This window comes from Pithys albifrons, chromosome Z (genome assembly GCF_047495875.1).
Source record: "Pithys albifrons albifrons isolate INPA30051 chromosome Z, PitAlb_v1, whole genome shotgun sequence".
Classification (NCBI taxonomy): domain Eukaryota; kingdom Metazoa; phylum Chordata; class Aves; order Passeriformes; family Thamnophilidae; genus Pithys; species Pithys albifrons.
In genome coordinates this window covers 36787413-36801859 of record NC_092497.1, presented here as the reverse complement: position 1 = coordinate 36801859, position 14447 = coordinate 36787413, and the positions used below count along the sequence as shown (strand labels likewise).

General features: G+C 44.2%; 1 protein-coding gene and 1 long non-coding RNA gene across 3 annotated transcripts in view; one reads left to right on the top strand and one right to left on the bottom strand.

Annotated features, from left to right (window-relative positions):
* Positions 1–11448, bottom strand: part of HSD17B4 (hydroxysteroid 17-beta dehydrogenase 4) — a 60325-nt gene extending 48877 nt beyond the window's left edge. Inside the window, exons 1-7 of one of the 2 annotated variants that reach the window (XM_071581512.1) lie at positions 11336–11448; positions 8377–8430; positions 4261–4368; positions 3710–3769; positions 2670–2691; positions 2518–2564; positions 1387–1471 (exon numbers count right to left, since the gene is read on the bottom strand). In XM_071581512.1, coding sequence (XP_071437613.1) covers positions 1387–1471; positions 2518–2564; positions 2670–2691; positions 3710–3769; positions 4261–4368; positions 8377–8430; positions 11336–11396 — 437 coding nt within the window. In that variant the 5' untranslated portion in view covers positions 11397–11448. Of the gene's footprint in view, positions 1–1386; positions 1472–2517; positions 2565–2669; positions 2692–3709; positions 3770–4260; positions 4369–8376; positions 8431–8675; positions 8775–11335 lie in introns of those variants that run through there. The other variant, XM_071581513.1, reaches the window with a different exon arrangement.
* Positions 11449–11513: 65 nt separating this feature from the next.
* Positions 11514–13671, top strand: LOC139684998 (uncharacterized). The gene is made up of 2 exons (XR_011700016.1): positions 11514–11808; positions 12097–13671. It is a non-coding gene; the product is annotated as an uncharacterized lncRNA (long non-coding RNA).
* The last annotated feature ends 776 nt before the right edge of the window (positions 13672–14447 follow it).

Here is a 14447-nt window from a genome sequence, read left to right as displayed (position 1 = left end):
GAAAAGACATGTTTTGACAACAGGGTACAGTATAAATAAATTTCTTTTCATATTCTCATTGCACTTCAAGTGGTATTATTCTTACGACTAACAAATGGTTTCAGTGGTTAGCAGAAAATTATTTTACTGAAAATTATTTGACCATAGTATCTACCTGGTAATATGCGAAGATCCATTCTTATAGAATTCACATTCAAATAATCCTAATGTGCTTAAATATGTGGCAGTAGAAGACAGGAAAGTCTTGCCCTTTGCTCTCCCCACTATTGCTGTGGAGGTGACTGAACTTCTCACAGGAAAGCTCTAAAACTACTGCAGTTCATAGCTGGTTTGAGGCATGAAAACATAGGGCTACAGGTCTTCTCACATACTTGAATTCAAAAGAAAAGGGTCTACACCTTCAAATTCAAAAGAAGACTTATGAGATTCTGTTCAAATCTACTTGCAAACACACTCCATAGCTGGGATAATTGTTATTACTGTCTGCCTCACTGCCAATAATCCAGTGGTTTTAATCTAAATAAAGAGATGTGTTACAAGCACTGGCTTAACATGATTAAGATGAAAAAAGTTATAAACTCTGTATAAAGCAAGCATTCTGCAGATGGCACATGTCTGTAAGAAAACTGCAGAAGGACTGATTACCATTGTTATCTGAGCAAATACAGAGAAAAGGAGCCAAGGGAAGCATTTTCCCAAACAGATGCAACTCCCAGCCATATATTCTTCCCGCTGATCTTTTTTCTATCCTCACAATTCAGTTCTCTGCATGAGAATCAATGTTACTTAACTCACAGGATGAGAAAATAGCTCACACAGTTTTCAACATGTGGGTATGAAAATAACATTTGCACCTTGACTAGGAAAAACAACAAAAGTGAAAAAAATTAAAGATTTGATTTCACTGCACTCTTTTGAGTTAGCAGTAACAGGTACCAAGACAAAGAACACTCCTATAATTTCTAAGATAAGTACATGTGTCCCAAAGGTCAAAACTAACAAACCAACCAAAAAATGCCACAAAAAACCAATACCAAACAAAAAAAACCCCCACTACCTATAAGCAGAATTACATGTACCGATCACTTGACTAGAAAGAAGCAGGACAAAGATTTCTAGCCAGTTCCCATGAAAAGAAATAGTGTTTTCATAGTTCTATAGCTTCTGTCCATAATCTTCAGAAAAATGCATTTAAATACAAAGGAAAAAAAATCTTTAAACATTTGGCTGGGGAGGTGGAAAGAGGTTGAAATGGTTTACACATTTGAACTGATTTTGCTTCACCCTTGGGACAGTGAAAAAAAAGGGTGCACAACTCCTCCTTCACTGATATGCATCAGTCTATTGTATCCTACTGAAAGAGCACAACAGAAGACAAATTTTTACCTGCCAAATTTCTGGTTTTTCATATGATTCCATGCAGCTCGAGTGACCAGGAATGATCCCCTCAAATGAATTCTATGAATTATATCTAGGGAAAAATTAAGGTCAGTTTAATAATTCCAGGATTTTGTCTTCCAAATTGAAATGAACTGTTTCTTCTTCATGACAAAAAACGCACGCACTCTGACACTATTAGTAAAAGAGTGGTGGACTCTTTTGTTTCCTTTTTCATAGATCATTTTGAAGTTCTTGCCTGAACATACACTGATCATGTGGGGACTCCCCACAAACACTGCCCCTTGGATGGGGCTTTCCTGCATGGAATTCAAAAGCATTCAAAAGTCCCGCACACTGGCAGAATCAGACAAGGACTGACAGAAGACAAACCATCTTTGTAAAAGTCTTCTGTGTGTGTGTGTGTGGCTCAGCTTCGCGAATGAAGATTTGGGAAGGGCTGTCCCCACGTGGGTGTGCCCTTCCAGCCCGCCCAGTGTATTTTTTAGGTGAGGCACAGCATGTGCAGAACTGGCCCCACCATGTAAGTCCTGAGGTCCATTTGCCACAGCCGAGCGAGCTTGGACAGTGACAGTGAAGTCCTCAGGACTAGAACCTACAGCACCTGGCACTTCCCAGGAGGTCTCCCATCCAAGTACTAATCTGGGGCTGACCCTGCTGAGCTTCCGAGATCTGAAGGGATCGGATGTCACACAAAAGTCTTCTCTACTGGCCTATCAACACCTTCCATCTCACTGAAGGTTTCACCTTTTACTTCTGTCCCTTGGCACATCAGCTTGCTTTCCTAGTTAGTTCTGGGGGTTTTAGTATGCTGGTGCTAGGAATGTGTTCTGCTCACAGAAACTATTGTGTGTAATTCACATGGCTCTTTTCTGTATTCCACTCAGCAACCCCCAGTGGCAACTAAAGCCTTTCTTCCCCTGCGGAACTACCTACACCTACCATGTATTGCAGCACAGATCTGGTTTGCAAGCTGAACACAAGCAGCTTAACACTAAGCTTTCAGGGCAAAAGGTAAGCCTTCCCTGCCTTCCCGTCTTCCTTGTTCCAGTGGGAGGGATGTACCTTTCATCTTTCACACAGAAAGAATACTTTGAAGTTATTTTAACACCAACTCACCCCAGTCTTCATCACTTATCCGAACAAATGAACGGTCTCTCAGGATCCTAAAATGTAACATCAGGAAAACAAAACAAACAGAAAATGAACACTTGTTTACAAAAAAGTGACAGCCCACGCTCAAAGAGGGCAAAACCCTCAGATATACTCACCCAGCATTGTTTACAACGATATCTGGAGAGGGGGGAAAAAAGGAAATAAAGTGAATGCACTGACAAAATCCAAGTTTATTTCTACTTTTTTCCCACTTCTAGAAATATATATAGACAAGAACACTACAGATATACATCATATTATTGTTCTATATTTCCTAGTCTCGAACAGTGAATCCTACCACTGCACAGTAAGACATAATACTTCAGGACAGGCAAGTCTCAGTCTGCCAAAGGGACAAAGCCTGACAGGGAGGTATAGCTGTGGAGTGCTGGCTACTTGGGAATCCAGTACCAGCAGGATGCAGTCATCCTGTACAGTTTGAAGCTTGCTTTGAATTCAGAGTGCTCTGAATTGTGATTACGCAGTTTGTGCCACCATCTTTGCTGCAGAAAGCCCAAATGATAACTAGAGGAACCACAGAGTCACAAAGCTGATAAAACAATTGGATCATAACAATTTTTGTCATATATTTAATTCAGTTTCTGTTGGCCTTGATTACATGTACTTTTAGCCATTTAGCCCTGAGTTAAAATCATAATTAAATAGTAGCAATCACATGGTAAAACCAACCATTAATGGTTAGATAAAATACCTCAAGGTTCTTTTTTTCCATTTCTGTTAAAGCAGTTTGACCCTACGTAAGCAGAAGAGCTTCCAAAGCACGACATTTTGCTTTCAGCAACATTATTCATGCTAATTTTATGCAACTAGTTATAACACTTGATGGGCTTTGTGCTTTGAGACAGAAATTGTTAACTATTAGTTCAAAAAGTTCATAAATTCTGAAGGGTAGGAAAACAAGAATCATGTACTGAGTCCTAAAGTTCTGCTAAAAACACCAAAAATCCACAGAAAAGTTGTTCATTAAGATTCAAAGTTGAAAGCTCCTTATTCAGGTTTCACTGACCAAGGGCATCAAGAGTTGGTGCGTACATTACTGTTGTCCCACTGTACTTCACACACTTATTGTCAATTGCACTGTTTATAATGGCTTTGCACTTGCAAACAAGTTTCAACACAAATTAAGCAATTGTACCTATCCTCCCAAAAGCCTCAAGGGCTGTCTTCACAAGCTTTTCACCATCTTCCACCGAATCTGTAAAAGAAAGGTCCAAATTTTCAAATAAAATTAACTGGATATTAACAACTAATTCCATGGAGCTAAGAAAAACAAATAGTGTACAACTCCAACACAAATTAAATTCAAATTCAGCCACTCTTTCCATGTGGCCTACAGCAAACCCTCCACAGTAAGTCTAAATGGCATGTTTGCCACTGCAAGGAAAACATGAAGAAAAGCAAGTAAGAATCATCCATTCCCATTTTGCCTCTGAAAACTGCAGACAGACATCTGCTTCAATGGTTAAAATTGTATAAAAGAATTACTAGACAAATCTCAACTGAAAAAAGCAATTGATGCACTTGTTTTTGGTGTCTGTCTCCCCACTCCACATCATATTACACCTTTTGAACTTACATCATTGGCAAGCTGTCAGTAGTCCTTTATGAAACAGCGCCAACTTTTAATTCAACAAGTCCACTACTCCTGTAGATAAAGCATTGTATTTGTCTGGGAAAAAAACATACCATAATTGGGTACTGCTTTCCCTCCTTTTGCTCTGATTTCCTTGACAACTTTGTCAGCAGCTGAGGAGCTCTTGCCATATCCCTTGAAATCACCTCCAAGATCATTCACTATGCATGTAAAAGAAATTAAATTTTCATTGGTAACATTCAAGACTTCACACTTTGTCCTTATCTCATTATTACACTGGAAGTTTTAAGGAGCCTGGATCGTACTGGAAATCTCAGATGACTAGAGAATAGTAGGACACATGATTTATTTTTTTAAAGAGTAGTGCAACATACACTATCCTTTTTTTTTTTTAGTAACATGGGAAACAGAACTTGTTTTTTCCTCCTCCACCACACGCTCAACTTGTCTGCCCTGCCCAGGCTACCTCTGTAATTGTGTTGCAGTTCAGAGATTAGGATCTAGATTGCATACCAATCACAGGAGATTTAATCTGGTCTTTTGTCAAACTGCTCTAACTATTGCCCTAATTGTAAGCAAAACTGAGAAGACTTTGTTCCTGTTTAAGAGAGTAGCTAAATTGTTACTAGTCAGCTTCATTATAGAAGAGATCAAGTGGTCTGAACAAGGTGAGGAGTGCCTGCTCTGGAGCTTCAGGTCCTGCTCCTGTGGGATAAGAGGGCCACCTGACACGGAGAGATGCTTTGTGTCCTGGGTGCTGTCAGTCCTGGGGCACACATCACTAATGGTGGTACATGTAATGCAGCACCACCTCTCGCTGCTGCAGCGCCGCTGTGTTTGCACTCCCAACACTTCACAGAATTCACCTGGGGAACAAAAAACTCCCCAAAATGCCAAACACTGTATTTGGACAAAGAATTTAAAAAACACCAAGAAGTATGTTTAAACGAGTGCAAAAGGAAAATGCAAGAAAGCCGGGACTGACAGAATTTCCATGCAATACTCCAGTGTTTTGCTAAACAGCCTTTCACTATTGTAAGTTCCAGCTTTGTGCCTTCTAACTTCTTAGAAGTCCTCAAGAAGCCACACACAGGGAAATCCACAAATTATGCAAGATATTCTTGCTGATTTTGATGATAAACAGCAATTGCAAGTCTTCTGTATTATCACAAAATTAAATAAACCCATTTTGTGCCTTTTTTTTAATCTCTCCATGCAAACAGGAACACAGCTTGCAAGACATGTGACAAAATCATTGTCTATTACTCAGACCAAGAAAGTCTCATCTGAAATCCGTATTCAACTTCATGTGCAGCACTTCATGAGAATTGTATAAAAACATTGCAGAAAATTTATATGAGTAAATGAAAATGCCAAAGCCCAGAAGAAGTAAGCCGGTAGAGGGGAGAGATGCAACATGACAACAAAAACCCCAACCAATTAACAACAAACCCAAAACATGCCTGGTCTGAGGCAGCAAGAATTAAAATAGAACACCATGATATGCTCAAATATAATAACAGATTGATTAAAAAAAAAAAGACAAAATCTCCCGGCTAAACAGATCAATACCTATCAGTCCAGACAAGCAGCTAGCACAATTTCACTTAAGTGCAGTGAAACATTAAGACAGGGAACACAGGCAGACTGCTCAGTCTGCAACATCACAAGTCTTCAATTAAAGGAAAGCAAGTCAGGAACTAGGATTTCTAATTTGTCCTGGGAAATACAAGTGGACAATATTGTGATAAACACTTATACATAACCTTTAGTCTTGTTAAGATATTAAAACCTAAGACAAAGCTTATATATGTTTACCTTTCACTACTTTTTGCTGACAAAAACTTGATTAAATATTTGGGAAAATATTCAGAGGCAGCAAAGTACCTTGGGCTGAGTATAGCCACTAACAGAGTTGAAGCAAAATTTAGTATGCAAGAAACAACTGAGTTATTCTAGGTTTTGAAACAGACAAATAACATTATTTTAAGCTCCAGCTTTACATCATGTAATTTCCATCTGAAAACATCCAGTAGAAAAAAGAGCCAGAGACTGTAGTATAGTTGAGACAGAGCATGGCTATAACCTGAACCTCAGAGAATTCCTCTAAGGCTACAAGTGTGTTACTAACAGAGCAGAAGAAGCAAATCTGAAGTGTGAAACAGTTGGTGCTGAGGACATGACATTTACAGTACATGCTTTTTAAAAATATAAGCCAGCTCACTGCTTGCTGTAGTCTGGTGTCACAAATATAACATACATGTAGAACACTGCAGATGCACTGCTAAATTGCATCTTCCAGTTTGGTTTTTAAAGGAACTCCACATGCAAACAAAAATAATATACACATGCTTCAAAAACATTAACCAAAACTAAACTAAACCAGCAACATAGAAGAGCTCTCAGTTCGACTGGAAGAAATGGTAGGTCTGGGCATAACAGGTTGCAAGACAAAAGCAAGGCATCCCTTCCTCTCTCTTTCAGCTTTTTCCTTATGAGACGCATGAAAGAGACGAAGCATGACAAACAAACAAGATAGCAGGCATCCTTTGGGGAATGAGAAAAGGTGTTTTTCCATCTATATTACTCTTGTCAGTCTAACCACACCAACAGCAACTCACTCAGAGAGAGATGTGGGACTGGGCAGAAAAGCTGCCATGATCTTTCAGAGTATTTGATCATTGTTCTTACAACATACCTTCATTTCAATAACTTAAAAAGATAGAACTTTTTTTAAAGAGACATATCATGAGTCTCGTATTTGCCTGAGTTTAAAAAAATCACATTTACACAAGTGACTTCTCAAGTGTATGAAGTCAGAAACAAAAGAGAACTAGACAGACAAATGCAGTCATGCAGAGGTAATTGCAAAGCAATACTGTAAGAAAAGCTAAGTGCAGTGTAGTTTCCAAAAGGAAACAAGAAGTTGCCCTTACAGTCAATTCTTAACTTACTGATATAACTCTTAAGCAATAAGGCCAAGCAATAAAGGAGTATTAGCTGTGGTAAGGCAGTACAATAAATTTTCTTTCAGATCATTCTGGAGAGTCAAAAGACTACTAGCTACACAGAATCCATACAAAACATTTGGGCTGTTTAGTGACATAATTTTTGTTAAATAAAAATTCAAGGAGAAGTATTCATGCCCTTAGTAAATAAGACAAGTATCAAAGATGGCAACTACCAGAAAATAAAAAAAAGTTACCTAGATTTTTTAGAGTTGTCTATGCACATACTCGGATTTAATCAATGAAGTAAAACCAAGCAATTGTTATGAAATTTTTATGAAGATTGGGACTTTCATTAGAAAACTACTAAAAACAAGTGAGCAAGTCTTTGTTCATAATCTCTTTTAACATTTAACCTTGAACTTTTCAATAATACCTGTACAAATTCATTCATAGGCAGTCAAATCATAAATCATCAATTATTTAGGTTGGAAAAGTATTTTAAGATCAAGTCCAACCATAAACCTAACAGTGCAAGTCCAGCACTAAACCATGCCAAGTGCCACATTAACATATCCTTTAAATACCTCCAAAGGTGCTCACTCGACCACTTCCCTGGGCAGCCTATTCCAGTGCCTGACAACCCCTTCAGTGAATAAACTTTTCCCAACAGTCAATCCAAAACCCCCAATGCCGACGGCCAGAGAGTGCCCAAGAACACAACTTGACCTTCAGAACTACCTTGTGATGCAGCATTTTTCACAACTAGATATGCCCTGAGAAGGTTCAACCAAGGGCCTACAAGATCATCAGAAATACTTTTACTGAGAGGTATTTGGGACTGTCACTGAGACCAGATGGCTCTTCTGTCCCATGAGCTGCAGAAAGAAACAATGCTACTGCATTACATTCCAGTAACTTCTTTCTTGAGATAACATATTCACCTATTCAAATATTCATACTGGAAGCTCCTGGGCAATATTCACCTCAGACAACACACTCACTGGCCACAAATCATGGTAAAGACTGGAATGCATAGCTGAAAGTCAAATCTGGGAAATTATGTGACCCAGACTGCGTTTCCAGCAAAGATAAGCCTTTAGACAAGCTTGGGCAGCTTGCCCCATGAGAGAAGAAGGCTTAGAAGCAAAATTTAAACAGCAAAAGATAAAACAGAAAACCATTAAATAACAAAGGTTACTGACAAAAAGGGCATGGACTGTTGAATGTAAGCTATGTGAAAAGGCAAAGGTTACTTACCAACTACTGAAGCTCCTCTTTCAGCAAAAGCCAGAGCATATGCTCTGCCCAAACCTAGGTAAAAAAAAGAGAAAAGAAGTTAAAAACAAGTGTTTCCTGAATCACAATTCAGGCATAAGCTACATAAAAATGAATTGGATAAAGAAAAATGCACCAATTCAACACAAACTCCTTGAAGATACAGAGTAAAACATTATTTCCCCCAGGAGTTCAAGATTTTGTATAAGTACAAAACATAAACCAAAACAGAAAAATTGTAGACAAAACCTCCAGTCGAGGAAAAAAATCCTCATGCTTACTCTTTGTTACTGCATTCATCTCGGAAAGCTGTCTGCTGCCGAGCTTGTGCTTGTGACCAAAAAATACATGTGAATGGAAGAACGTTTAAGGTCCTGATGTAACACTGAGGGTGCAGGGGATGTTTCAAGTTAATTAATTACACCCTAAGTGAATAAGATACTTCCCTGGTTAAAGTTAAGATTTGGAAATGAAACTGAACAGAATTGTAACTGTGACTGAAGATGTATTGACAAAATCGTGCAGATAGAAAGGAATGCTTAACAAATCAGTCAACCAGACACCTACACAGTTTGCCTGTGAAAACTGCCTATCTGTCAATCCTGCATCACATACAAAACAAAAGTCCTGAATCTTTACTCTGGCCGAGATTCTAGTTGTGTTAGGCATTAGTTATTTGCTACAATAAATCATTTAGAGATTATATCTGTACCAGTCAAAAGTTATTGAGATCAATGACACTGATCCTAATGTTATTCCTTTTGAAGGAAAAAGATATTTGAATGAGCAAGCAATTATCAGTAGAAAAAATTCTTCAGAGTGCAATTTCTCTTTGTGCTTCACCAGAATATTCAAAGTCAGTTCTCACCAAAAAACAAACAAACAAACAAAAAAACAAAAAACCCCCACACTGTTTAGACTGTTTTGAAACACACTAATCTCACACCAACAAAATGAAAGTTCCCTTAAGACTCCCTCAGGCCTCTGCAATGGAGAAGATCACATGTCAGGTGCATATACACCCACTGCCTGATGTAACCCAAGTCGAAGAAAACTTTTGTTGTTGTTCTGAAAAGCCACACAACTGAGAAGTGCACAAAGAACAGACCAGGGAATATGTGCTGGCATTCTCAATTGGTCAGCAAGAACTGAATGCTTAAGAATCATGGCATAAACACTGACTATGCTGCTTGACAGGCAGGAACAATAGTTCATAAGGCATTTTCCCTAAGTGAAAAGAAACTACTTTATTTTAGATGCCTGTGTGTGTGAAAACAGGCCTCAGTTTAGAACAAATTAGTGTTCCATATGTTTAAATAAATTCCCAGCTCTGACCTGTGCACCAGCATCCAATCCAAAAATCAATGTTGAAAAACAATGCTGTTAGCAGTAGTCTAACTACACTGTTGTAAACTATAAAAAAGCAAAACAAGAACTAAGCTGAAGTTAACAGCGCTTCCCTTTATCTTGGCTTAAATTTAAACAACCACCTATTAAAAAGCTATTGAGAAATAACACATCCAGGGTGAGTTTTCTCTGTTAACAAATCATTTTCAAGCAATCTAATACTAGGAGTACAAAGGTCACCATACCCACAGTTATAACAAGCAATTTTTACTCAATGTAGTGCTTTTTAGAAGCTTTGTTATTGTCAAAGTGGCTTTGTTTTGCTATGACCACAGGTCTTAACCAGTTTTTCAGTGAGACCTGCCATATAGGGAGAAGCACATAACTATAGGTCTGGTAAAAGCAGGAAAGCACCACAAAAAGACCTGGCCTGAATTATGCTCAGGCTGGTCACCTTCAGATGATGTGCATGGACTGCTCAGTGCTTTCCACAACATCTTCTTCACAAGACATCACCTAATTAGGATACCTCTTGCTGTGTGCAGCTCCACAAAATGAGAGCAAACCTTTGCTGTAGTAAGGGCAGAACCCTCTCAGAGGATGGAAGAACAAGCTCCTTTAGCAGCTCATGACAAACACACTTTCCCTCTCACTCAGTAGATACACTGACAGCTCCTATTTTTCTAGAATATCAGAGTAGGCAAAGGTAAGTATGGATGCAAAGAAAGAAGAAAAAAATAGTAAAAGGGGAAAAAATAAACAACAAAAACCCAACCAAGCCCACACCACCACAACAAACACAAAGACGTTTCCTGGCAAAACCAAGCATTCCACTGCAGATCCACCTCCCTGGAGAGGCCCGGCCTGCAGACCACCAAGGGCGAGGGCCGCGCTGCCCTGACCGAGTCTGTCCCACCCTCTTCCCGCTCTCCTGCCCTCTCCCACGTGCCTCCAGCCCGGCTCCCGGGAGGGACGCGGGAAGGGAAGGCACAACAGGTGTGCGGTAGCGCCGGCCCCGCCGGGACAGCGTAGCTCGGGGGCAGCGCCGGGGCCGAGGGACCGGGGGCAGGCACCGGGATGGCGGGACAGAGCCGGGGCAGGTCAGGGCCGGGCTGGGGAGAGCCGGGGCAGGGCAGAGCCGGGGCAGGGCAGTGCCGGGCAGAACACCCGTGACTGCGGCGGGGCTGCTCCCCCGTGTGCTCTAAGAGCAGAAATTACGCGCCCGGGGCAGCACCGACATGGACCTTTCGGTGGTACCGGGGCTGGCCTGGCAGTGTTGCAGCTCCCGAGGGCGGCACGGCCGGGCCCCTGTGCAGCCTTGGCATGGCCGGCCCCGGCCCGGGCACGGACACCGGCACTGACACTGACCGTGACAGTGACACCGGCACTATCCCCGGCACGGGCACTGACACGGGCACTGACAGTGACACTGTCCCCGACACAGCCACTGACAGCGCCCTGCCCGCGACGACGCTTCTCCCTTCTGCGGGACATAACCGCGCGGGGCCCGGCCCGGCCAGTCCTGCCGGAGCACCCGCCAGGGCCGCGGCTGCGCGGAGCCCACACCGCCCGGGCCCCCCGGCCCGCCGCTCACCTCCGCCGGCGCCGGTGACCAGCACCACCCGCCCGTCGAAGCGCAGCCCCGCTGCCGCCATGGCCCCGGCCCCGGCCCGACTGCACTGCCGCCCGGCCCAGCCCGGCCCCGCCCCGGCACAGGCGGCACGGGCACTGCGCGTGCGCAGCCAGCCCGCTGGGAAGGGCCGTGCGGGGTGGAGGGGAGGGATCGGGAAAGAGATCGGAGCGGCGTGAGAAGAGAATCGGGGAGAGCGGCCCCAGTGCGAAGGCGGCGGTGCCTGCGCCCAGCCCTGCCCTCCGCTGGTTTCCCACGGCTCTTGTGAAAGGCGGGGAAGGAGCGGCAGCGGCCGCCGGTCCTGCTGCTCCGCGGGCACAGCCACGTGCGCCTGGAGAGGCCACCGCCGGGCGGGGGGATTGCGAGACCAGGCTGCCCTGGTGTAAGGCATGACGCCTCCGTTTAGAGTTAACCTGTAGTTACGTCTTTTATATTGTGTAATTATTTTTTCTCTATTTACTGTTAAACTAATCCAAATCACTGCTTTCAGCCCTGGTTGTGGGAACTTTTAGGTCGAACCATAATGTGAAATACCTGCACACCAAACAGGATTTTAGCTGTCTGTGTGCGGGAGGCGGTGCTCGGTGCAGGTGTCCAGATGTGCAGGTGTGCAGTGTGATAGATGAAATTTATTAATTTGCTAAACTCAAATTGAAATTGTATTTGATGATTTTTATTTGAATCTAGAAGTGTATATATATGTTTGTTTGGGGTTTTTTTTGCAGGAGCCACAAAGATAAGAAACCATGATTAAAGGGACAAAAGAACCGAAACTACAACCTTCCAGACCCCCACCGCAGGGGGTTGGGAGAAGCCTACCTCTGGCTCAGCTGCATTCCCGTAAACCCCCTCCTCCCTTTCCCCCCCTTCAGTCCATCCTGGTTTCAGTACTTCTCAGCCTGGCATCTACCCCTTCTCCCGCCCAGTTTTTCCCTTATCAAGCCTCCCCCACCCTCAGACGCGAGTTTTGCTATAGTGACCTTTCCCCCCCCCTTCCCAAGCCAGTGCCCGGACAACCCTCCCGACCCTGTGCTCTGTCTCAATCCCGCGGGTCCCCCCAAAATTTGGCAAAGCCCTTCTCCAAACCTAGGCTGCCCCCCCCGTCTCCCCAAACGATCCCCGCACCGGATCTGTGCAGCCCCACGCCGGCTAAAACACCCTCCACAACCCATAACCCCGCTCCCACCACAGTGCCGAAGTTTTGTCGCCAGCCGCCCCGCTGGGAACCAAATCCTGTAACCCCAGCCCGGTTTTGCTAGCCCGCTGGTCCCCCGTTCCCCCCTCTTTTTTTTTTTCTCTCCCCCAGCCCGTCCTGGTTTCTTCACCCAGCCGGCACCGCCGCCAGTGCTGACCCCAGCCCCAAGGCTGCTTGTGCCAACCACCGGCTTTTGCCTGCCCGGCTCTGCCCATGGCTGCCAAACCGTGCAGTGCCAAAGCTCCCTCCCGGTCCCTGTCCCCCTTCCCACCTCGGTCCATCCTGGCCACCCCCCCCACCCCGTCCGTAACCACCCTTCCTCCCTTAGAACTGGCGCCGCGTCCACTCTCCCCATCCCGAGTTATCCACACTCCAGTTCACTGGTTTTTTTTTAATAAACAAAATTTCAGTCTCCTGCCAAGCCCACCACTGGTTCAGCATATGAGACAGGTCAGCCACTGCCTGGAGTGGCCACCGTGTCTGCGAAACCCTCTACGCTGCATCAAGACGTCTGCTGCCACCACCCACGTCGCTCCCAGAGCCACCTCAGCCCCGTGGCCTCATCAGGGTGAACCACCACAGCAGTGCTGTGACCAGACCCCTACGTGGAGTAGCCCCGTCATCTTAGAAACTCTATTACCGCCATCTTCAGCCAACCGCATGGAAAGTCATGGGACCAGCCCAGCGGCTGCTGAACGGCAACTACTACGCAATACCTCAAGCTTACACAATGCAGAATGTTGCGCCACAGAACTGGGCATGCGCAGAAGGGACACAGTTTGCGTAACTCTTGCGAAAGACATGAACTGCGTCTGCGCAAGGGGGTGTGGCCTACGCCAAAAAAAGTGAATATAAACGAGGTTTTGGCCCAGGTCCAGCACGAACCTTTTGGGAGCTGGTCTCCTGGGTTGTCCAGTGCTCTGCCACACTGCAAGCACTGTATTGCTCCTCTCCTTGCCTTCACAAAAAGCTGAAATCACTGAAGCTGGGGCTAACTGAGCTGGACACTGATATCACTTATTAAAATCAATTTCTGTTGTTTTTCTTTCTTCTTAATAAATAATGTTACTTATTTTTTTCCTTATTAATAAATACTGATATTCTAGCCAACGCCTAGCTGCCTATAACATGCAGGGGTGCGGATGTCCAGGTGTGCGGGTGTCCCGTGTGCAGGTGTCCAGATGTGCAGATCTCCGGGTGTGGGGGTGTCCAGGTGTGTGGGTGTCCAGGTCTGCAGGTGTCCAGGTGTGCGGGTGTCCAGGTGTGCAGGTGCTGCTGGAGGAGCTGCAGGGTGGCCTCTGTGAGGAGAGGTCTGGGCTACCCCAGGCCAGGTACGGCATTCCCACCAGCTCCCATTGACCCACCGCTGGACACGGCTCTGACCCTCAGACAAGGGGATACCAGGGTCTTTGTGGGAACATGTTTAAAAGGTGTGAAACCTACTTTGCAGCAGTTGTGGGAGAAACAGTCCCACAGACACCCAGGTCAGCAAAGGAGGAGTGAGAGCAGGTGGTCCAGGTGCAGGAGCAGAGATTCCCTGAAGTCTGTCCCCCTGCAGTCCATGGAGGTACGCACTGGAGCAGGTTTTCTGGCAAGACTTGTGACCCTGTATGGGATCCATGCTGGAGCAGCCTGTTCTTGAAGGAATGCACCCTGTGGGAGGAACCAACGCTGGAACAGTTCATGGAGAACTGCAGCCCATAGGAGTGGCCCCTTAGTGAAGCAAAGAAACAGAGTAGGAGAATGCATTGTATTTGGTCAAGTCAGTAAGTAGAATGAATACACTTTCATTTTATTATTGCAGATGGTTGTGGTGTGAGACTGTTCTTCAGAATGTAATTGTACTGGAGTTTCATAGAGCCTCTGTATCTCAGCAGTAGA